The sequence below is a fragment of the Schistocerca gregaria genome, chromosome 4 (assembly GCF_023897955.1).
Source record: "Schistocerca gregaria isolate iqSchGreg1 chromosome 4, iqSchGreg1.2, whole genome shotgun sequence".
In the NCBI taxonomy this organism is placed as follows: Eukaryota; Metazoa; Arthropoda; class Insecta; order Orthoptera; family Acrididae; genus Schistocerca; species Schistocerca gregaria.
Window position 1 is genome coordinate 227,357,014 of NC_064923.1, and position 25,007 is coordinate 227,382,020.

At 39.8% G+C, this 25,007-nt stretch overlaps 1 protein-coding gene across 2 annotated transcripts in view; it reads right to left on the reverse strand.

Annotated features, from left to right (window-relative positions):
- The window catches only part of LOC126267152 (alpha-tocopherol transfer protein-like), a 112,220-nt gene that overhangs the window by 16,783 nt on the left and 70,430 nt on the right, over window positions 1–25,007 (reverse strand). For both annotated transcript variants that reach the window (XM_049972090.1, XM_049972089.1), the window contains exons 4-6: window positions 12,024–12,273; window positions 8,128–8,238; window positions 2,042–2,147 (exon numbers count right to left, since the gene is read on the reverse strand). In XM_049972090.1, the coding sequence (XP_049828047.1) occupies window positions 2,042–2,147; window positions 8,128–8,238; window positions 12,024–12,273 (467 nt within the window). The remainder of the gene's footprint in view (window positions 1–2,041; window positions 2,148–8,127; window positions 8,239–12,023; window positions 12,274–25,007) is intronic.

Here is a 25,007-nt window from a genome sequence, read left to right on the forward strand (position 1 = left end):
GGGCTGCTGGCATAGTTTCTCAAGCTCTTGGTTGTATCTGATCCTCCATTGCCCTGTATCTGCATCCAGAACCGGACCGAAGATCTTCTAAAGCACTTTTCTCTCAAAAACAAGGAGCTTATGGAAGTCCCGTTTCCGGGTACTCCATGTCTCACAGCCATATAAACAACAGGCTGGATCAGGGCTTTGTACAGTCGAATCTTGCACTGTCTGGAGACATATCTGGACCGAAGAAATAGTGCTAGGCTTTGGTAAGATCGGTTTCCTGCTTGTATTCTGGCATTGATCTCTGATTCACATGACGCTTTCTCAGTGAAAAGTACCCCTAGATATTTGAATTCTCGCACTCCCTTGTAGGACTGGTTCCCAACCTGCAGTGATTGTAGATTATCAGCAGTCTGACAATGACAACGCGTCATAACGAGGTTCTCTGTCTTGGCTTCGTTTATGTTTAGCCCAAATTTGGTGGCAGCCTCCTTTAGTGCTCCAACTCCTCTTTCGACCTAGAGAGTAAACAGATATAGTATGCATAGGCTAAGTATGCCGACAATCTAGCACTGACCAAAAGAAATTCGGTGCTAATGATGAGAAATCAAAATTTTATGAAGTAGTTACAGAAGAAATATGAATGCAACAAAATTATAGCACATAGATAGTTAATAACGAATAAGGAAATATGGTACTATCAGTTTTCCTTGCTTTAGTGCCCGCTTGAGCAGAAGTTTCTGCATCTTCAGGGTGTTTTATTTATCACTATTGAACAATATACGAAGAATTTATGCGTTATGATCTTACCAGTTTTTTGAGATTACGGTGTTTGCATTACTGTATCGACAGAAATATTAACAAGGAGAATAATGAAATATCTTATTATTCCATAGAAGCGTTCACAAGTCTGTATGGTCTTTGCAACACAGGTAGAATTATGGTCTTCCAGTATGTCATCTGGAACAATTGTTTTGTTGCGTAACTTCTCACAATATTTTTTTGGCTTAGTATGATATTACCTCTTTCTTTTCCTATAGCACTGCTGTCGTTATAACATATTGTTTTGTAAATAAAGATTTGCTATTTTACTATGTGATTAGCATTTATTCGTTCACGGTACTACTGTGTCGAAATGTATGCTGACTGTGATTAGGCTTTTTAAAATGTTGCTTGGGGAGGGGGAGCATATTAAGTATGTGAAGGTGTGTACTTGTGTTTTGTAGAGGCACGAAAACGCTATGTCTGGATACTAGAAGGCAAAAATTGTAGTTGTTCTGTAAGTACGAGAACATTAATACTTAGGAAAAACGTATATAATTGTTCTTCATGTTAACATTCCTATCGGTAATTATAGTAATGTAAATAAGAAAAATCTCAAAATATCAATACATAAATTCATTGTATAGTGTTCAACATATAAGAGGCACTGAAGATGGGGAAACTTCTCTGAAACATACGTGCGCAGTGAAACAAGGAAATCTATGTTTGTTCAAGGCTAAAACCACATTTTCTTACTACGTATTAGGAAGCAAACGCCGACAATAAAAGAGATTCAACCACAAAATGATCTTAGGTAATAAGATCTTAATTGTTCACTAGACCAGACTTGCTATTCCCAACAGTAGTTTCGTAAATTAGACACTTATGTGTAAAGAATAGGTGATAGGTGACATCGTTAGCGAAACTTAAATTTACAAGAGTGTTTATGACAGAAGTTTGTAATGTATAAAATAAAAGAAATAAAAAAGGACACCTGTGAGAATCTTACAAATGCATATGAAGGTGCTACACAATTACCAGTTCCACTTTAGGAAAATCAAATATTTTCCATCTCCGTCTTGTATTCGTTAATTTCGCACACACTTTCTCCCACACCTTCCATTTGCACACCACACTATTAAAATACATCGACACGATGGACCCACAAACGCGCATCTCTTTTCTTTGAATATGAGAAACTTTTAGTTCGGTGTTTCAGCTGAGAATGATGCCCTGCTGGTACTTTTAAAGCGTAGGCCTCGCGTAGACTCGTTCGCCTTGCCCTTGAACTCACCCCACATCTCCCTGGCAGGCCCGGCGTTGCCGCCCAGTTCGTCTGGCAGGCACTCCGCCGGCAGGTGGTCCAGCAGTGCGTTGGCCGTCTTGGAGTGCACGTGCACCTGCAAAGCAAGTCATCCGGACATCTGTCTCAGCGAATCAAAGGGCATTTTCATTAAAATTTTACTTAGTACGAAATATACATGGCTAACAAGGGAAACAACAATTGCGCGCCTCCTTTCACACAAGGTAGGTACCATCCTACACGTTTTGCTACCTGTTTGAATCCAGTTAAGACCGTATTCTTCGCGATAGCTCTCTTAATACTACGAGGGCTGTCCAGAAAGTAAGTTATGATTGATCGCGAAATGAAAATCACAGTGAAAATCAGAAGAATTTCATTTGTAACAGTTAGCTGCACCTTTCAGCTACTTCTCTACGTAGTCGCCATTCTGACTCAGACATTCGTCGTAGCGTTGTACCAACTTTCCAATACCCTCATCACAGAAGTCAGCCGCCTGGGCTTTTCGCCAATTCTCTACGCTGGCCTAAAGCTCGTTGTCTGTGCCAAAATGTTGTCTTCATAGCCAGCGGTTCGTTTGAACAGAGATTAAACTCAGAGGGAGACAATTACTGGCTGTATTGTGGGTAAGCAAACATTTCCAATTGAAACGATGCAGGAACATTTCCAATTGAAAACATGCAGGAACATCTTCATTGCCACTGCAAAATGAGGCTGAGGATTGTCTTGAAGAAGAAACCGCGACAGTTATGTAATGTTGGTTGCACAGCTTCAGGGGAAAATTCTCACCAAGCCCTCGTACTTGGCGGGAGACACTATTTTCTATAACATCTTTACGCGCTCACTAAGAGCTCAGGAATGAAAAGAGCAACGTAATTCTACCTAGAGTCACACTAGAGACACTGCCCAACACATCTTTGCAAAGCTTTATCGGATTTTCGTAGTCGTTTCCATTTCGCGACCGATCGTAACTTACTTTCTGGACAGCCCTCCTATAGTGTTCTTTTAATTTTTGACACTATTCTGCTCCAAGCGATTCCCTTTCTCTGGTTTCTTAATAACTGTTGATATGTTCTGAACAGTTCATGATATTCTAACACCTAATAGGCTTTTGAAGAAAAATGCGTGTTGCTTTGATAGTGTTATTTCTGGTTACATACTGGAAGTAAGAAATGAAATTTTGCTTATTGGAAGGACGTTGTACTTGTGAGATAACAATGTTTGGAGTATACTCAGTATTTATAGATCAATAAATGATGGGCCAGATAAGGCAATGGAACTTCTGTCAACACATTCTTCTGTCGAAAGACAACAGAAACGAACACATGGAAAATAACTTGTCTTTTGTGGCCTAAAAATTCAGCAGAGCTTATAGGAGACAGCGGATTTTTTTATACATATCTTTTGATATGCTATTTTACACGAACTGTTGCAAATGAAAAAAAAATTATCTTACGATCTAAAAATTGAAGCGAACGTGTCATACATCAGAAATTATTACGTACTTTTATAGAGATGCTTTCAAAATTAAAATTAAACTCTTGTTTTACGATCTAATAACTTCAGTCTGCAGCAGATAAAATAAAAACGTTCGGTATTAATATGTGAATCTATAGGAAAACGTAAAAAGTGAAAGAGATTTCGGTGCACGAACTGTAACTAAATACAGATGAACAAACACAGAACTGGGTTTGCTATTACGTAATTTTACAGACTGGTGGCGAAACATTACATTTGTCTTATAATCTAACAGGTAACGTGTAAAGCATTAGGGCCTGTGTAGCTAGACGCTGCATAATAAAGTGTACACAATGCCTTTAATCCATATAAGGGCTGAACAATATTGTACTGCAGCTGCTGCTCTCACCACTGCTCTTTCTACCGATATTAGCAAAGCTTTTACGTATTTATCGACAGAACTGAACTACGTTATTTATTAACACATTTCATCTGAGTTTACTCTCCGATAACGTATATTTCCGCGATAACTATACATTTCAGCAGACACCAAGAATACGCATCAGTTGTAATATACTATGGTATCACTATGACTTGACTGTACAGCGCCGAGCGGCCTGGATCATTCGCGTATTGTTTAGTATTGTCGGGAGCCTACGGCCACGTCTGTACATAAAAAGAGTATTAGTTCCGCGTTCTGCCATGGGCAGTTACAAAATAAACAGGGAGTACGTAGTTTGTAAATCCAATGAAGGTCCGGTAAGTCACAATAAAAATCAGATTATAATCTTAAATTTTTGAAACTGATATGAAAAAGTAAACAAACTCAGCCTTCAGTAAAGTTTGCATCTGGCTTTGACGGCAGAAGACTCGTTGATCGTATCTTCATAGTTCCGACGGTTAGCACTTAGGAAGTCGGCTTCGATGTGAAGAATGGACAGTCTTTCCACATGCAACGTACAACGTTGATGCGATTTCAGTCTCTGAAGAGCCGAAAACGAGCGTTCTGCTCTTAGAAATATTCTAAGAGCAATGTCAACATTCAGAAACACGGACTGTAAGCTCTCTTTTCGTAAAAATTTACTCATTTCGATTGGTATATCACTAACCTCAGAAAATTTCAAATGTTCCGCGAAATGCAAACATTCACTAGGGAAGGAAGGCTCTAAATCTGTGTCATTTTATGCTTGGAGTTTCGTTTCACGCTCAGCAATATCGTCAGGTGAACTGTTCTTAAAGTTACTTGAAACTGTGAAGGAGTCCAACAGTGATCTATATATTTCTTTCCTCCAGACTAATTCGGCTTACAAGTTGTCTAGTAGTGGGAGAAATGTTTCGACTCTAAGTTCTTCTCTTCCAGTGAGAAAACTTCTTCAGAGTCCGCTTCTTCGTCATCATAAAGTATGCGTTTTCGTGATCTTTCATAGGTGCATTCATAGTCTATATCAGTCACAATCTCCATGGATTTCTTTTCATAATAGTCGAACATGCCACGAATAGATGTAATAAATCCTACAGGTGATTCATATAATTCATGCACTATTTCAGTATCAATATCTACACATTGGAATTTCAGATTTACACTATTAGTTCTCTGGAGTATGTCCTTCCAAACTGTCATCATGGTTACTGTTTCTAGTCTGCTGAGTTGATTCAATAAAGCTGAAGCCTCATTTCGCACAAGTGGATTTTCAAACGTATTATGGCAATACGTTTGAGGGCACTGATAACGCCATCCCAGTTTTCGTATAGACTTATACAAGCTTCCTCTCTTGCTGACTATCGTGTTTTTAATAAACTTTTTAGTGTTTTGCTTCCTGGTTTCATGAAAGAAAGAAATTTATCCCAGCGCTGAGTAGAAGCAGAGAAAAAATTATAAAGCTTTTGCACTCTACTGAAAAATTAAGATGCTTCCCGACAACAACTTGCAGCACTGTTACCGGCTAAATTCAAAGACTGCGCTGCACAAGGCACACGATGCGATTTCGGATTTCGTTCTATAATGCGTGCCTGCAAACCAGTGTAGGTTCCTGATATTATTGCTTGTGTTGTCATATGACTGGCCTCTACAGTTAGTAGTATCAATGAATTTGTAGAGAGGACTTTTAGTACGGCCTCAGCTTCACCATACTGGTTCAGGTATCCTAATATGAAAGATAATTGATCAATATGTGAAATGTCCGCAGTAGAATCTACTATTATAGAGAAATATTTGGCCTGTTTTATTTCACTTATGATAATTGTTTTCATTCGCTCAGAAAGAAGCTCTATTATTTCATCACAGATTTTTGAAGAAAAGCCAAAAAGAAACCTGGAAAAGGAAAGAAAGTAAGACTGTATCCAGTTCCAATCGTACTACACCGCACATCAGCACAAAGCTTCTTGCTTTAAACAAGGCACACGAGGACAATTATTCTGCCTTTAAACACGGAATGATGAAGTGACCAACTGAGATTACTCGGTATAACTGTGCTATGAAAGAACAACAATGCAGAATAATTGGATTTCATTGTCACCTGTTTCTTTGTTGTCAGTGAACAGTAGAAGCACACTTGGCTTCTGTTTCACTGGTCGCCGGAATATTAACCGGGACGCTAATTTGTTCTGAATATCCTTGACATTGTCTTTCTAAATTAAAAAGTAATTTTTATAATTTCTTGCAGTGAGGTGTGCTGGGTCGACTTTTGTCCCACTTATTCTTACACTACTTTAGCGGTTTCTGTGGCCAGGGAAGACAGACTACAAAGTTTAAGTAGTCTTGTTGGCAGTTGATATGGTGTGTTGTCATTTGTGCGAACACTGCTCTTATGTCTATATACAAATGTACCGTTTGTTTCAACATTAAATAAAAATAATCTTTCCTCTGAAGAAAAGAAACTTAGTTAAGAAATTTAATATAAAATTTGCAATGCCACGTACTATCGATTGCACAGAGTGCGAAGTTTGATATCGTGCAGGCTGCAGCACAATAAGTGAGACAAAAGAAAGTTGGTTTCTTCTTCTCTTTTCGCCAGAAAAAGTAGCTAAGAAATAAATAAATCAAATTTTTAAGTGGTTGTGAAGTGTATTTCACACATTATTAGATACTCTGCTTATGTTCTTTTCGTAAAAACATGTTTTTAAAAATGTTAAAACATTCCCAGTATCAACATGTTTTGTTAAAGGGGTGTCATTAAATCAAAACTCAGATATTAAAGACCACATGATTTTCACATTATTACAGCAATGGAGAGTTGAGGTGATGCTGCCCAGTAATTTCTACAAGAAATTTAAGTAGATTCGCGTTTTACATACTGAGGTTCACACATGTTACAGCATTTAAGAAACTGCTAATTAATTTACCGCAGCTTTTCAGGTGTCCCGGTATTTTCACGGGGAAAAATATGGTAGGGTTAAGAAGAAGCCGACAACATTCTCGGAATAGTAACGTTTCAAACATTGTATTGTAGATTGCCGTCTTAACAGCTTACTTCAAAATATTTTGAACAATCATGAAGATGATACTAGAGAGAAACCCAATGTTAAATCCAGTAAACTATATATATTTCCAAGCTTGTATTGTCGAATTGCGTTCTCATGGCTTATTTAAACTATCAAGTTGTTTAACAATATAAAAAATTTTGTCTTTTGTAAGCGCAGCTATTTTAAAAGTAGAAGTTTAAAATTATTACAGAGCAAAAATGCCGCCCCCGTTAAGGTGTCGCCCCCCTACGCCCGTGTCTAGTGGGCTTATATGTAAATCCGACACTGAGTAGTTGTTAATATGTGTATGAAATGTTAGCCTTGTTACTACTGAAAGTAGCCCTCCGATCCCTCATGTCAACGTTTTGAACATTTATACCATTTGTGGCAATTTATAGCTGCCGTGCTGCCAGCAAACAGAACCTCACTGGTACGCAACAGTCATCCAACGTTACGTGGCAATTTCGAGTATTACAAAATAATTCATGTCTTTTTCACAGCGGCAGCCACAATTCAGTTTAAAGAATTTCGTTTAGTAAAGCTTGCATAGCAAAGAGTTTATTTTATTACAGTGTCAGTATTTACAATATTTTAGATCAAAGCTAGATACAGTAGCTTTGGCTTTGACTACGAATGAAAGACTCTTAAAATGTATTTTAGAGAAATTGTTTAGGCGCCTTGGATGATAAAAGTGAACGCACCAACAAAAAGTAAATGCAAAGATAGTATTTTATTCTCATTAGATATTCTTATTTCATTAGACTGCCTACGAAAGTGTGACCTCTATTATGTGCAGGTTTATGTAATTTATAGGGAGCCTTGGTGTCGGAATATCAATTAAGGGACCCACAACCAAGATTACCATTTTTCTAAACCTACACTGAAGCGCAATGCATTTAGAGTGAGTTCTATTCACCACAGGGAGAATGGTTGCTGATGATGAATTATGATGAACTCACGGGTAATACGCCAAGGTTATAATCTAATTAGAGCCTTGTGCCATTATAATCATTTTGACAACTACTCCTTTTAAACTACGGATGATACACACCAATCTAAAATAAATGGTACAAATAAAAAGAATTTCTGACTCCTCAAAACTACATCAACACTGACCCAGCTAAAATAACGAATAAATAGGAAAGGCTTAATGTTCTTACCCTTTTAGCAAGCTTTGACGAAAAAGTGTTGACAATAATCTTGTACAGCAAGTCAGCAACTTGTGACATGTTGACGAAGTGGAGTGCCTTTATTCGAGAGCAGTACGCCGTCTAGAAAAACATAAAAAGACAAATCAATATATAATATTTCCTCTCTACATTTGTGTTAATAATTAGAGTTAAGATACATATTACAGATGATGATTGTAAGAGGCACGAGAAGACCAAATATGCGGGCACAGCAGCTCTCATTCTCCGACTTTTATCTTCCTTACTGCAATGGTTGAAGCTATTCTCAGCTCTTCTCCTACAAACAGCTGTTTACAAACCGTTTAATTCGAAGTATCTTTGAGAAGTAAAATAACATATTTTCATTGCGGCCTAGAATTTATGTAACTGTACAAAGCGAAACGGAAGGTTATTTTGACCATTGCTCGATTTCAGCTACAACATACTTCGTAACGTCGGCTCCTCAGCACGTCTTCTCACTGCAAAATATTATTATTATTATTATTATTATTATTATTATTATTATTTTCTTTCCTTTCTCAGACGTTATGTCTGGTTAAAAATGGAAAGTGACGCGGACCTTGACCAAGCGTGACTTCCTTTTAACTGTACGGTATATGTTACATTGCATTTAGGAACTTTCGGGTAACTGAACACGTATCAATAATTACAGATTTTTGTAGTTGTATATATATGTTTTGATGTAGCTATATTGCATTGATATACTGGTGGATATTACGTCTTATGACTCCTATAATTGATAGTATAATTGGCGTCGTATGACTCCTGTAGTTGATAGTGTAATTGGTATAATGTCAACTTTATCCTGATGACTTACTCAGCCAGTTGGATGTATTTTTAAATTTTTTCTCCTGTTTTCTCCGTTATATTTGCTGTATTGGGTATGGATATTTCGATTAGCTGTGTTAATTTCTTCTTTTTCATCTGGTGAGTATGATGTCAGGATTGTAATGTGGTGTTGTTTGATCTATTACAATGGTTCTGTTCCAGTATAATTTGTATTCATTCTCCAGTACATTTTGTGGTGCATACTTGTATGTGGGAACGTGTTGTTTTATTAGTTTATGTTGTGTAGCAAGTTGTTGATGTATTATTTTTGCTACATTGTCATGTCTTCTAGGGGAATTCTGTATTTGCTAGTATTGTACATCCGCTTGTGATGTAATCTACTGTTTTTACTTGTTGTTTGCAAAGTCGGCATTTATCTGTTGTGGTATTGGGATCTTTAATAATATGCTTACTGTAATATCTGGTGTTTATTGTTTGATCCTGTATTGCAATCATGAATCCTTCCATCTCACTGTATATATTGCCTTTTGTTAGCCATGTGTTGAATGCGTCTTGATCGAGGTGTGGCTGTGTTAGATGATATGGGTGCTTGCCATGTAGTGTTTTCTTTTTCCAATTTACTTTCTTCGTATCTGTTGATGTTAAGTGATCTAAAGGGTTGTAGAAGTGGTTATTAAATTGCAATGGTGAAGCCGATGTATTTATATGATTGATTGCTTTGTGTATTTTGCTAGTTTCTGCTCGTTCTATAAAGAATTTCCTTAAATTGTCTACCTGTCCATAATGTAGCTTTTTATGTCGATAAATCCCCTTCCTCCTTCCTTTCTGCTTAATGTGAATCTTTATGTTGCTAAATATATGTGATGTATTCTATATTTGTGGCATTGTGATCGTGTAAGTGTATTGGGTGCTTTTAGGTCTGTGTTACTCCATTTCACTACTCCAAATGAGTACGTCAATATTGGTATAGCATAAGTATTTATAGATTTTGTCTTGTTTCTTGCTGTCAATTCTGCTTTCAATATTTTTGTTAGTCTTTGTCTATATTTCTCTTTTAGTTCTTCATTAATATTTGTATTATTTGTTTCTATTTTTTGTCTGTATCCTCGATATTTATAGGCATCTATTTTTTTTCCATAGCTTCTATTATTATTATTGTTATTAGTATTATTATATTATTATTAATTTCTTTTTGAAATGTCTTCTCAGATATATGTCTACTGCCTACCACAGCTGCAAGGCACTTGAGGAGTCGTTAACTTTTACTGAAGCCAGTACAACCAGACGTTTGCAGGTATTTCCGTTAATCTGTCCTGTTTTCAGCTGTTTGCAGCTGTATCTTTGAGATACTATGCACTATTTATCGTAGAACAGATGTTTGTACCACACGTTTTTCGTGAAACATATGGTAATTGTAAGATGGAGAGCGAAAAGGGTTCTCTAGACAGAGTAGTAAAATTTCCAGTAAAAGTAAAAACTTTCGGCATTGTAGAATATACCTGTTTCGGTAGTTTTTATTTTGTAGTAATTTAGTTCATTCAGTACAATCTCGTACCGATCTATCTCGTACCTATCTATCAATAATCCCATTAAAAGCAATCGTCGTCCTTCTGAAAACGAACTTCTTGTCTTGCAGAAGTAACATTGGCCCAACAGGAGGTCATGTTTCTGAATCTCGCAGGTGCGTATGGAATGTTTCATAAAATAGTATCTCCCAAATTCTATACGAAATTATGGGGCTCAAAGGCACCTTTGTGCAAAAGGAAAACGTTTTGTTAGTACAGTAACGCCAAAACAAGACAACTGGTCCCTCTTTACATACCAGTCACAGATCAGCCAGAACATTATTACCACCTACCTAATAAGCGGCATGTCCGCCTTGGGCACGGATAACAGCGACAACTCGTTGTGGCATGGAAGCAACGAGGCCTTTGGCTGGAAGAAGTTGCCACCACAGTTGCACACATGAGTCACATAATTTCGGGAGGGTGGCGATGAGCTCTGACGCCACGTGCGGTCGCATCCAGGTGTGTCCGATCGGGTTCAGATCTGGCGAGAATTTTGAATTCGCCCAGCGAATGCAGCAAGATGGAGGTTCCCTGCTGTTTTGGGGTGGCATTATGTGGGGCCGACGTACGCCGCTGGTGGTAATGGAAGGCACCGTAGCGGCTGTACGATACGTGAATGCCATCCTCTGACCGACAGTGCAACCATATCGGCAGCATATTGGTGAGACATTGGTCTTCGTGGACAATTCGCGCCCCCATCGTGTACATCTTGTGAAGGACTTCCTTCAGGACAACGGCATCGCTCGAGTACAGTGGCCAGCATGTTCTCCAGAAATGAACCCTACCGAACATGCCTGGAATGGATTGAAAAGGGCTGTTTATGGAAGACGTGTCCTACCAACCGCTCTGAGGGATCTACGCCGAATCGCTGTTGAGGAGTGGGACAGTAAGCCATGATGAATACAGGTATGCATCAATGCAAGCGGACGTGCTACTGGGTATTAGATGTACCAGTGTGTACAGCAGTCTGGACCAGCACTTCTGAAGGTTTCGTTGTATGGTGGTGCAACATGCAATGTGTGGTTTTGGTGAGCAATTAAAAGAGTGGGAAAGATGTTTATGTTGATCTCTGGTCCAATTTTCCGCAAAGGTTCTGGAACTCTCAGAACCGAGGTGATGCAAAACTTCTTTGATGTGTGAATTAGGACGACTAAGAGTAACCTAGGGAAACATTTGGAGCAAAGTTATTCAACTTTAAGTGTATCGAGTTACAGACAAATTGCGGCACTAATGCTTGCTAATTCGCTGGTTTTACAGTTTTTCATGTCCAGTACCCCAAGCCAATACTATATTTTCTGTCAACTGAACTTTTCTCGCATGTGGTAACTAACACTGCACGAACCTGTCATATTTACGTTGGAAAATTTACATTTATGAAAGAGGCTATAATATTCCTAAGTATGGTTAGTACCTGCCCTGATGACAAACATCATAAATTTTCATTTAAATAACTCGTCGCTCCTCAAACGACGCGACACACAAAACAACACTGGCAGCGAGGAGACTCACCCTGACGCACATCTCTATCTTGCGCACTCGCGCCGGTCCGAACGAGGCAATGTGGGCCATGGTGTACTGGCCGCAGTCGATGATGTAGACGTCGCCCGGCGTCAGGTCTTCTGCCAGGCGCACCTCCAGCATCATCAGGAACAGCTTGACGTATGCGTCCGGGTTATATTTCGACAGATCAGTGACTGCCCCCAGAGACAGGTGGACACGGTACCCCTCTGGTGTGAGTCGTGGCATCGGAAAAAGCATCCTGTAAGCGATAAAAACGTTCATATACAGTTCCATTAGAGAAAATAGGCGCCGTAATTTGGCAGTTATGAAAGTTAAACATTTCTTTACATTGTCCGCAATTACTTGCTGATATCGGCGTATTCACTGTTTCTAGATACATTCTGGGTGGCCTGAAATCTGAGATACAGAAAGTATTTGACATACAAAAGGTTTTCGCCATTGGCTAATTCAAGGTTAACCAGCATTCCAAGAAGGGAGATATCGGGATTCAACTCGTATCGGCTAGTGTGGCCGAGCGGTTCTAGGCGCTACAGTCTGTCGCAGGTTCGAATCCTGCCTCGGGTTTTTTCAACTTTTAATTGAAATGGGCTTCGTACTATTCGCATTTAACCGTAATGATATCTGAACTAATGTGTAGTTTCTATAAAGGTGGTATGCTTTCAATTACTTCGTTTGTCTTAGCAAATTCTTCAATGAGCCATTTCCATTTCCTGTTATTACATCAGACAGGAAAAACTGGTAACACTGACAGCATCATCATCATCATCCTCCATCATCATCATCCTCCATCATCATCATCATCATCCTCCATCCATCATCATCATCATCATCCATCATCCATCATCATCATCATCATCATCATCCATCATCCATCATCCATCATCCATCATCCATTATCCATCATCCATCATCATCATCATCATCATCCATCATCCATCATCCATCATCATCATCATCATCATCATTACCACCACTACCACCGCCATCAAAATGCTCACGTAATATTGACTCACTAAGGGTATCTGGTAAAATGTGAATGCCATCGTTTATATATGGAATAAGAAAATATATTAAACTCCTGTTTCAGGACTGGGTGGAGGCAAAAGCCTGATTTGATCCAACACACAACACTTCCCCTATTAATTTATGGTATTTATAAACTTTCATATAACTGTCATTAGCTCTCGTTTCCCAGAATCTTATGTTTCAGCTTCTTGGTGTAAAATAACATAACAGTTATGGTTTTTCTACAATTTGGAAACAAAATTTCACAATGAATTTTCACTCTGCAGCGGAATGTGCTCTGATATGAAACTTCCTGTGAAGTTTGAAAGGTAGGAGATGACGTACTGTAAGGCTGTGAGGAGGGATCGTGAGTCGTGCTAGAGTAGCTCAATTGTAGAGCATTAGAGAGCGAAAGGCAAAGGTCCCGAGTTTTAGTCTCAGTCTGACACTCAGTTTTAATCTTCCAGGAAAGTCTTGTTTCCAAATTATTAAAATTTCATTAATTTCATTATTTTTGCATAAAAATATCAGCATGAGTCCATCGTAAGTTAAAATAACAAAATCTACAGTTTCATCAGAATTCTCTGTATATGAGTACCAATTACTTTGGTAACTTCCTGATTATGGTAAAAATTTTAAATATAAATCTAAGAAATTTTCAAATCTCCCTAAGTTCAAGAGAGTCACGTCTTAAGTTGACGCTACGTGGAATGTCAAAGTAGTGGATTTCTGTACTCTGACTGACATTTGTGCCTTGAACTCAGATTATTTACGGTTTTATTTATCTTGTCGATGTAAGCATCAGTTTGTGCCCGTGAGGACGAAGTCATGATCGGGAATATAATCAACAGTGAATCAACATAAATGGTATTCACAGTTTATTTACAAATGGGGCTGTGTTCAAAAAATTCTGAACTTATCTGGAAATGATCATACACCTGAAGAATAAGTTGTTAACGAATTTAAGGTAAGTACTATTTTCTATTCCGATTTATTTATTTGATTCTTCACAATTCTTAGGATTACAGGCAGTGAAGGCATTGAGTCAAACAGAGTTTGGATGGCGTGTACAGGTACAGCTGCCCATGCACCTTCAACACGATACCACAGTTCATCAAGAATAGTGACTGGGGTATTGTGACGGATTGAGTTCCTGGGGGAGAAAGAAATCGTTGCAGAAATTGTAACGGAAGTCTGAAGACAACTGTTGTGGAACGGGGAAGGTAACGAAGTAATGTCCATTACTAAATAAATGTAAACATGCCAACATGGGGTGGCATAAAATAAATCAACTCTCAAACCCGGGTATTTCGAGGCATAATGTATTGACGGAGCGTGTCGGGGAAAGCGGTGCCATTCAAATCGGTGCGTTACCCTACGAACACTAACGTTAAGGGCGTTGAAGTTTCCACTTCATGCGATAAGAGGGCTGCTGTTGCGTCTACGTCGACGTCTACATCTAGATGTATACTCCGCAAGCCCCCCAACGGCCTGTGGCGGAGGGCACTTTACGTGCCACTGTCATTACCTCCCTTTCCTGAACCCGTCGCGTATGGTTAGCGGGAAGAGCCACTGCCAGAAAGCCTCCGTGTGCGCTCGAATCTCTCTAATTTTACATTCGTGATCTTCTCGGGAGGTATAAGTAGGGGGAAGCAATATATTCGATACCTCATCCAGAAACGCAAACTCTCGAAATCTGGACAGTAAGCTACACCGCGATGCAGATCGCCTCTCTTGAAGAGTTTGCCACTTGTCTTTGCTAAACACCACCGTAACGCTATCAAGCTTACCAAATAACCCTGTGACGAAACGTGCCGCTCTTCTTTGGATCTTCTCTATCTCCTCTGTCAACCCGACCTGGTGCGGATCCCACACTGATGAGCAATACTCAAGTATAGGTCGAACGAGTGTTTTGTAAGCCACCTCCTTTGTTGATGGACTACATTTTCTTACAACTCTCCCAATGAATCTCAACCTGGCACCCGCCTTACCAACAATTAATTTTATATGATCATTCCACTTCAAATAGTTCCTTACGCATACTCCCAGATACTTTACAGAAGTAACTGCTACCCGTGTTTGTTCTGCTATCATATAATCATACAATAAAGGATCCTTCTTTCTATGTATTCTCAAAACATTACGTTTGTCTATGTTAAGGGTCAGTTGCTACTCCCTGCACCAAATGCCTATACGCTGGAGATCTTCCTGCATTTCGCTACAATTTTCTAATGCTGCAACTTCTGTGTATACTACAGCATCATCCGCGAAAAGCCGCATGGAACTTCCGACACTACCGACTAGGTCATTTATATATATTGTGAAAGCAATGCAGAGACGGCCCTCGAGGTTAAGCACGTAAGTGAATCAGGCCCGCGTGTCACCAAAAATTGCCCCGTGTCTGCCGTAGGGTTTCGTTCTCCCTTCTTATACACGAGCCTTATTCACTTTCCTGTCACTACATTATTATTTACCGTAAGATATGTAGGAAAGTCGTGCACACTGTATACCTGAACTACATACATTTTATGAAGGTTGTATTCTTCTTAATGACAAGAATATTTCGGCCGAACCCAAAATATGGTTAGATTCTAAAACAGACTAAAATCACCCAGGCTGGTTGACACCTCGTACCGGTAGTGGTTAATCTACTTATGAATTACATTTGGGTCTTTTCCAACAAGTGTTCCCGTTATGGACAAGCCCGATGATTCAAAATCGTCACATTTACCGCCAGCGAAGCAAACTTTGGTTCACTTTGTTATCCTTCTACTACTCCTAATTATCCTAAATCCATCGCTATCAGTTCACCATTGAGGGGCCAAAAATGTGTATTAAGAAACAAAGTCAATGTGGGAAGATTATATTCATTATAAAAGTAATACATTACATTTCGAAACCCTTACTTTACATTATAACACGGACAACATTCATTTGTAGCATGCCATATCCAGCTGAAGGTACTCATTGATCCCGACGAGCTATCAAATCGGGATGGTGTGTGAGACATTTCACTCAGCGTTCCAAATACTTCCAGAAATTCTCCCGGAGATTGCAGTCGGCCAATCCAGCGGAACAGTCGAGGTGCTATAAGGTGCCTGAGGCCACGTCAATTCAGTAAAGTATGCGCGCAGCCTGTGAAGACGGCTGTTGTTGGAGTATCGAAAACGTACTGAACATGAGGATGTAGAAGAAAGAGCAACACGGTTCATCAAGAATTCTGAAGTACGAATACTGACAGATTTTCATTTTCGTCATTTGAAAATAAGCAAAATCGTGTTTCGTAGGACCACATTAAATGTCTCCAGTATGCTGTTTCCCAGTTTCGTTTGACGCTTTGACAAGGTGGAGCATTTTGTGCCGCAAAGTGCAATGGTCTATTTCAAGGTATCTGACTCAGAATGTCTATTACACGTTCTTCTTGACCTGCATTCATTGACATTTCCTGTCGGCTTGTAAAACAAGGCATAGCATTTGCCTCCAGTCCCCGTGTAAGGTGGCAGAATAAATGGTCAGCTTCACACCTTACATGAGACCTCTACAAATCGCAATGAGAAGGTGAAGATGACACCTAATGTAAATCGACAGTTATGAGAACATTTGCCTATCAGTAGTTAAGGTAAAAAGGGATGACAGTAATTAACACACCATTCCTATACATTACACGTCTTTGAGCACAAGGTAGAACAGGGAACGCAAGTCGAGTCTCTTTTAGTTTTGAAAAGCCAGCCCACGAACGGCGTAGCGAAACCGTGCTGCAGGAGTTAAGCCAGCGAGCGATCACTTAAAGTGGTGGCAGGAAAGAGGACAGTGACCCCGGATCAGGTGATTCAAGCTGGACGACCGCCTGTAGCGTGGGCATCGGTACAAGTGCAGAGAAGAAGCTTTAGTAAACTGCCTCTCGAAATTCCAATGGGATACTAACAAAAGCAAGTGAGACATTTCTGTCCAACGAGTGTGACACACGGAAAGGTCAATGTACTTTAGGAGTCTGGAACGCGCACAAAATGTCAGATTAGCGTAAACTGATTAGGAAGGAGAAAACTACTGAAGTTTCGACGCAGTTTGTTAGAAGGGACGTTGCGATTGGTAGAGGGTGCTTCTCCTAAATGAGAGGAATGCTCCTATTGGTCGAAAAAAGCCGTGACTTGAAAATGGAGCCCAGGTGGAGGGAGGTAGTTCTGCCACAAGTAGGACAAGAGAGAAATTTTGCGGGACTCTTCTCTGAACTGGCATCAAAGTGCAGAACAGAGCGCTTAACGCTTCGTACGACGCTCAGAAGAAATTGGTGTGCACACTTCGTTCAAAGTGGCTGCACGCCTGTTAAAATTAGCTGTGGCAACATATAGCTCCAACTGTGGAGAAACGAATCAGCCAAATTAGTTAATTGTTCTTGCGAGAACTGAGAGGGCACTATAATATGCACACTGCTCCAACCATACGCATGTATATCGCCACATAATAAGACTAGGGCTGCGTACATGTTTGCTCGCCTAAAGAGAAACATAGCGAAAGTTTCTGCTGGAAAGTTCAGCAAAGGCCAGATCAGTTTTGTAGGAATTTCAGTGGGATAGAGCGGCCTTGCAGAAAGCAACACGTCGCAGCTTAAGGTAAATACAGCGTTCAGAGGTGTAAACTTTGTTGGTTTACCAGCTTGCGTCCACTGTAAACTTGAGCGGCCTTGGGTAATCTTATTCTGAAATTGGTCATTTGACTAACCATCTACCGTAGACTTGATCATCATCCTAAATAGTACTGAACTTTGAACCGGAATCGGACGATTTTCGTAATACTGACTAACATCATAACGTATGTGTTGGAGCAATATTGTAAATAAACGTCCAATTAAACTTTCATATTATTGTGCTTAGGATTAATGTAAAGAAACTTCCAACTAAACTTCCATAATATTGTGCTTAAGGTTAATTTTCTTTCAGAGAGTTCATATTTAACATTGTTGTGTATAAACTTATTTCACTTTTTGATGTTGGCAAAATGCGTTATCCATTGCGGTGTTTTTCTGTTGGCGAGTTGAAAACTGTGCGAGAAGCTGTAACGTGGTGAGAAATTTTGCAACGATACACGCGTCATTTCACCTCACACAGTTGTACTCAATTCAAAAATTAGCAAAACAAAACGATCCCCTGCAAACTTACACCCGTTTATTAGAATTTTTTACGACCGTAGTTCTATGTAGTGCTACAAGGTGCAAGTCGTGATGCATTCCTTGTAGACAGGTTAGACTGTCCACGCTCATAAACGAAGAAATCGGGCAACTTTATTCTCTGTATGTTCATGGGCATATCCAATCACGGTAGCTGAATTTGTGTAGTTGCCGCGTCTCTACCCCGACCTGTATTGCAGAGCTGACTCCTTACAATCGACTGCTATAGGAAGATATTTCACTGCCATGACCTACGTCACCGGTGGAGGGTCACATGAGAGCACGGCACTAGTTTTGTAGTATCTACAGCGTCCCACATCGAAGAGTCTGCTCAGTGTAACTAGCATTCTATCCCGCAGGGCTTACGTATTAAACAAAGCAACGCGTGGCCAAAACACGAAGAAATAAGAATGTGGTCGTGCGGTAGTGTTCTCGCCTCCCACGCCCGGGATCCCGGGTTCGATTCCCGGCGGGGTCAGGGATTTTCTCTGCCTCATGATGACTGGGTGTTGTGTGCTGTCCTTAGGTTAGTTAGGTTTAAGTAGTTCTACGTTCTAGGGGACTGATGACCATAGCTGTTAAGTCCGATAGTGCTCAGAGCCATTTGAAAGATTTTGAACCAAATAAGAATGCATGATGTAAATATCACGAAAAAATATGACAGGAAATTTCATGGCACGAATAACATGTGTTTTATAAATGGGTTAAAGTATGAAATCTGAGTGTAATGATGCACTCCTTTAATACATATCGTTCTTCTAGAAGTTTGAATCAAACTGGGAGGTCTTATACAATTATTGTCCGACTCCTCTGCAGCATGAAACTAAGGGTATAGCTGGAGATTGTAACACTTATGCAGAACAGAATTTAGTAAGAAACTCCTATGTAGCAGTCGTTTGGAATCCTGTGATATATGGTACAGCAGTAGAATTGTCTCGTTGTGTCTTAGTTTTCTCAGTGACGACCACAACTTTTATGTAAAGCGCCTACTTCATTGCCGACAGCCTTAGGTGTTCCACATTTAGCTAGTGAACAAAGTACTAGCGCCTCGAATACCTGTACGCTTGTGAGAGCATGCTCTGTTACTTTCCGAAACATCGAGCCTGGGATTCTTCCGGGGCTCCTACTTCGGATTCTACTGGTGATATAAACATAGCGTCAAGTTTTGTGGGTAGCCATTTAGCCAGGCAATCTTCGTATACACAACGGAAAGATCGTATTACTGCAACAGTCCTACAGTACACGGTTAAAGTTTTTAATATTACACACTTCCTCCAGCTTACCAACATGAAGCAAATTGGTTGGTTATGTTTGTATTAGATGTGGTCTGCGGTGCGCGTTGAGAAGGTTCATGGAGTCACCATGTAGTTAACGGCCTCTTCCTGAGATCTGGCAAATCACGGTTTTTGGGTAACAAATCCACGCCTCGTATTACAAGATGGTTGTGCTCAGCAAATGGCTGAAATTGTTACGGTATATTGCTAATACTCCGATCTCTAAAAAACCTGAAAATGTTTCTTTTAATGTATTTATTCGTTCTCGAGATACAGAGATTAAAATTTATCCTGCTTGTACAAGTAAAATATGCACGTAAAATCACGTGTGAGGGGGAAACGTAGGTTATTAAGTGATGCAGTACGGAGAAATACGCTTTAAAGTGTCTCTGTTATCATCAGAAGGGTTCTGGATCCCCATGTTGTTGTAAGACTAAAGCACATGCAAAATTTTGGTTTTTGTTAGATCTGGTCTGAGGTGCAAAATTATACAGTTTTGCATTATTTCAATTTCATCTAACTTACCTATCACAATTTTACTGACCCACATACTTCTTTCCCTGTTTTGGCAGGGAAAAGAAGGCAACCAGCAGAAAAAATGCTCTTTCCGGAGCACAAATAAGGTTAACATGCTCCTTTATACTAAAAGGCTGACTCTACAGTGGGGTACAATCCGCCTTATTACAACTTAGTTTGAACCTGTAAAAGTTTCCGCGTAGTATTTGACATACGAACGTATTTGCACTTTTTTATGCTGAGAAAGAAGTAGCACTACCAGTGCAAAAGAGGCGGAAAAGCAATAAATACTGGAACATAGTAGACACTAGATGTGGTATAGAAACAGGGTTCAAATAGCTCTGAGTACTATGGGACTTAAATTCTGTGGTCATCAGTCCCCTAGAACTTAGAACTACTTAAACCTAACTAACCTAAGGACATCACTCGCATCCATGCCCGAGGCAGGATTCGAACCTGCGACCGTAGCAGTCGCGCGGTTCCGGACTGCGCGCCTAGAACCGCTAGACCACCGTGGTCGGCAAGAAATAGAGAAGGAGACAGAGGCAGTGTGAGAGAAAAAGAGAGAGGCAATATGTAATACGTTTAGTTATAGGGTAGTTGATGAATGCTTCGATACAATTAAAAATTAGCAAATTGTATAGTACCCGACCCACAATATGTAATGGACAAAATTTAGAAAGTATGGTTTTTCTTAATTTCTATCAGAAAATTAAACTGTATGGTTCAATTACATACGGAATTAAGATCAGTAACAATATGTCAGATCATTTCACTGTAATCAACAGAAAGTTGCAATTAGAAAACCTGATGTTGTAGATTAACATATTGTCGTAAATTTCAGAAAGAATTATAATTTTGTTCTCGTGATTGCATTACTATATTCCTGCCAAAATGACAGGGGAAATATCTGTGCTGTAATGAAACCAATAATTGATATGAAAAATTCGTAAATTTCAACTTACCGACGAGACAAACATATGATGTATTTAACGTAATTTGTGCACTTTATGTATTATATCAATAACGAAGAAACACTTAGATCAATTGTAATTAACTTTTTCACTAATGATTCTCTAACATTTCGATGGAAACACTATTGATATTCAGTCTTTTGATACTAAGAAATTATCATACAAAATTTTAACCAGAATTCTACTTGGCATTTTGTACTACACATCAGTTAATGTTAGGGATAAAACTTATTTTAACTTCATAAACAACTTTCTACACCAAAGTTAAGAGAACCGTATCATGAAATTTATTCAGAATGAATAATAATTTATTATATTTAACACTGTACTAAGAGTTTGCTGTAAATCATTAACTTTTCATTATAAAATCAGTAAACGTAACTGATTTTGACAATAGCTCTAAGAATATACGTTGTTAAGATAGGATATATACCGAGCGGTGCAAAGTACTTGCAGTCAGTCGCAGTTTGGCCAATGTCATGACGCAAAGCCTGTAACAGTTGATTTTTCTTAATCATTCTCACAGAAGACAGTTTACGTGTGAACATCTTTGGAAATGCTTATGGAAAATACATCGGCTGTTAAAAGATTCATCAGTGTGTTGGCCAATTTTAACATCGAAGTTTTCATCACGTCCGAAATCCAGCCAAATCAATATACGTCCCCTAATGAACGTTAGTGGCGGAGAAGATTCGACGGTTCAAAGCTAAGTATTTCCATGCTTGTAATGAGAGGTATTTTAGCCAGAACTCCAGTTGGAGTAACATTAGAAATAATAATGGAACATAGTTGAGAACGGTAGAACGGTGCTACGAAAAGAGTGAAAGAGAGATTTCTAGTGTGAGACGAATAAAGAGAAGGCGAAAGGGAAAGTAGGTGAATACGGTGACAATGCGAGAGTCTACGACAATTACAACAATAGAGAGATAGTGTCAGTGAGAACAGACAGTAATAGGAAGGATTGAATGAAATGAGAGCAATAAGAGAGAGCAAAAGGGAGGGAGTGACGATGAGAGGAGACAAAATTAGTGGAACAGCGGCTGTGATACAGCAGACAATGGCAGGTAGAGATATACTGAGAGGCAACGACAGTGAGTTGGCTTAATTCAGTGAATGAGTGAATGAAGATGGGCAAGTGGGAGTGGATGGTTATGAGCTACTTACAGCGATGTAGTAGTGAATATGAGCGAGCTACAATTAGGGTGGCTTGTGGGAGTTTGAGTTGAGTTGGACGTTAAAAAGAGCACATGCCACTTTCTTGGGCAGATTTTGAAGAGGCTGAAGACGGCAGAATCTTCTAATAAACAGGAGCATTTTCGCTTGTTTTGTGCTTCGAAAGCAGCATCTTTCCGATGGTCGGATAAGGTTCGTAACTGGATTAAAGGGTAAACATCGTGAGATGTGAAATTAGTTTCGCACGTACAGATACGGAAAGTGATATTACCATTACTACGAACTTAATTTATTAATGACTCGAGTAAGTCGTCGGAAACTCCATCAGACTGTCCGTAGATTTATTTGTCCTATGGCATCTAAGTACATTTTAATATCGAACCACTTTATTTTTAATCCTGAGTAAACATGTAATTATATATAATTTGATGGCCCTCGGCGTTGTCATCAGGAATACCTCCAACCCCTCTATGAGCTGTGGCACTGCTATCTTCCGTGGTTTGTTGGATACTCTGCCACAGTGCTACCCAGTCTACGCTGGAGAGGACAGCATTCTCCATGTAAAAATTCAATCTGCTCATCTTTAATTTGCCGTTTTCCGTTGCTAGAGAACTGATTATATTTTGCGGTGTTGATCAAGTCTGGAAGCTCTCTTAGTACTACAAGGTAAGAAAAGGCATTTGCTGGGACATTTTGGAGCCATTCTCTCCGCCACGAGCTGGTGCTGTTAAATTCTGTTTGGAAGTAGATCAGATAGTCTTGAATGAATTTTACTGACGATGAAATCAAGAATGTTAAAATGTACCCACAGCTCGGAATTTACTAAGATAAAGCATCTTTCCTTCTCATATCTGAGGAGAGTATGCGACTCAATACAGGTAGCCATTGCTCCTGAAACCATAGTATTATAAAGTTAGAGAGCAATTTTATTTACATAAGCGTTGTTCAAACACCTGAGGACAGTACTCCACCGCAGAGTATACCACTATCTTTGCAGAAGCCCGTAAAGTTGCCACTGATGTTCCTGATGTCATTCCACATTTGAAAGAGATTAATTCTTGCACTCATCAACAGTTCGAAAGACAGTTTTATCTAGCGTGACACCCATATATTTTGGCTCCTTGTGGCTATTGTGTGTGTCATCTGTACAGACATTCAGATCTATACTGATAGCCCGTTATTAGGGAAGAAGGCATTTATTTCTGTATTAACAGCTTTAGCCCCCACTTACGGAGGTATTCTGCCAGTGCAGACAAATCAGAAGTCAGGATTTCTCCCACAGTTTCAAACATAGTGCGCCACGTTGCCCTACATGTGGCCCCTGGAATATGATAAGATGCCAACAGCTGGCCGTCTGAAAATCTCTTTAGATCTCCTGCTTGTACGAGAAGTGCGTAGGAAACTGTTCGTAGATGGTGCTATTGGTGAAGGGTTGTTGCAATGCCAGATGTCTGAAGTAAATCGCAGAAAGAGATGCAGAGAACCAACGTTCTGTAAAGCGACTCAGTATACTGGTAGTTATTGCCGCAAGCGAGGGGAAAGACGTACTTTTGTTTGATCACATGAACGATGCTAGTTCGCTGGGAAAAACCACAACCTTTAAATATCTAAAAGAATGCGTTCGATGGGATTTACAACACCGTTTAGAACAAGGCGGAAGAAAAAGAAAATCACTGTCTATGCGAAGGAAATGTGCGACGTACATGACAGAGGCAGCTTATATAAGCTTAGATCCATCATTTCTTAAGTACAACTCGTTATTTTAGGATTCACAGAAGGGAGAATTGGAGAGGACCCGAAATAAATCCAAATAACAGCAGACAGTCACAGCTTAGCTTACCAGGAATAATAGTGTCTCAGCGGCTCATCGAACTAAAGAGGCAGACGGAACGATTCACGCTGTGGAAATTTCGACATTGTACATCTCACACAGTGATGTTTTTGTATTTGACAGTATGTCAAAATCATTGGTGAAAGCGAGAAGGGCATACGTCATTCACTTCGGAACTGTCCGTCGTTTCAGTAATACTGGAATAGGGGAAGACAGAGTAGGCGTTTCCGCGTACGATGACTTTGTTCTAAATACTGAGGGTCTGTCATTGCATCCCGGCAAATATTTCATCTCAAAGCTCCAACCTAATCGCAGTATACTCTTGTATAGGTTAAAGCTTTCATAATAGGAAATATTCTTAAGAAGAAGCAACTATGTCTTGATAAAAAGGCGGGCACAGCTGGACAAAAAAGGTGGACACAGCGGTACACGTCGCCATTGTGAGAGGAATCCGAGTTCATCGGCACATCACGGATGCGCCGTGTGTCTGAGAGAAATATTACTCTGGGCGTCCATCAGTTCAAGGATAGGAGGAACTTCCAATAATGAGATTGGTATACATTTTTACGCGATCTTTAAAGAAAGCCCAGATGCAATAAATAACGTTTATGAGCGATGAGACGGATTTTCATTAAATGGATCAGACTTCCAAAAATGGCTCTGAGCACTATGGGACTCAACTGCTGTGGTCATTAGTCCCCTAGAACTTAGAACTACTTAAACCTAACTAACCTAAGGACATCACATACATCCATGCCCGAGGCAGGATTCGAACCTGCGACCGTAGCAGTCGCACGGTTCCGGACTGCGCGCCTAGAACCACGAGACCACCGCGGCCGGCATCAGACTTCCCTCTGCACGGTGACTGGGTGGTTTGCCTCAGCTGCTGCTGGTGTAGCGGGACCCTTCCTTTTTTAAGGCGGAGCAGAGTGTAACACCGACAGTTGTTCCTACCAGAATTCCGGAGTTAACGGATAAACAGAGGAAGTGTTTATTTTCAACAGGATACTGGCACATCGCTCACTGCAAATGCAT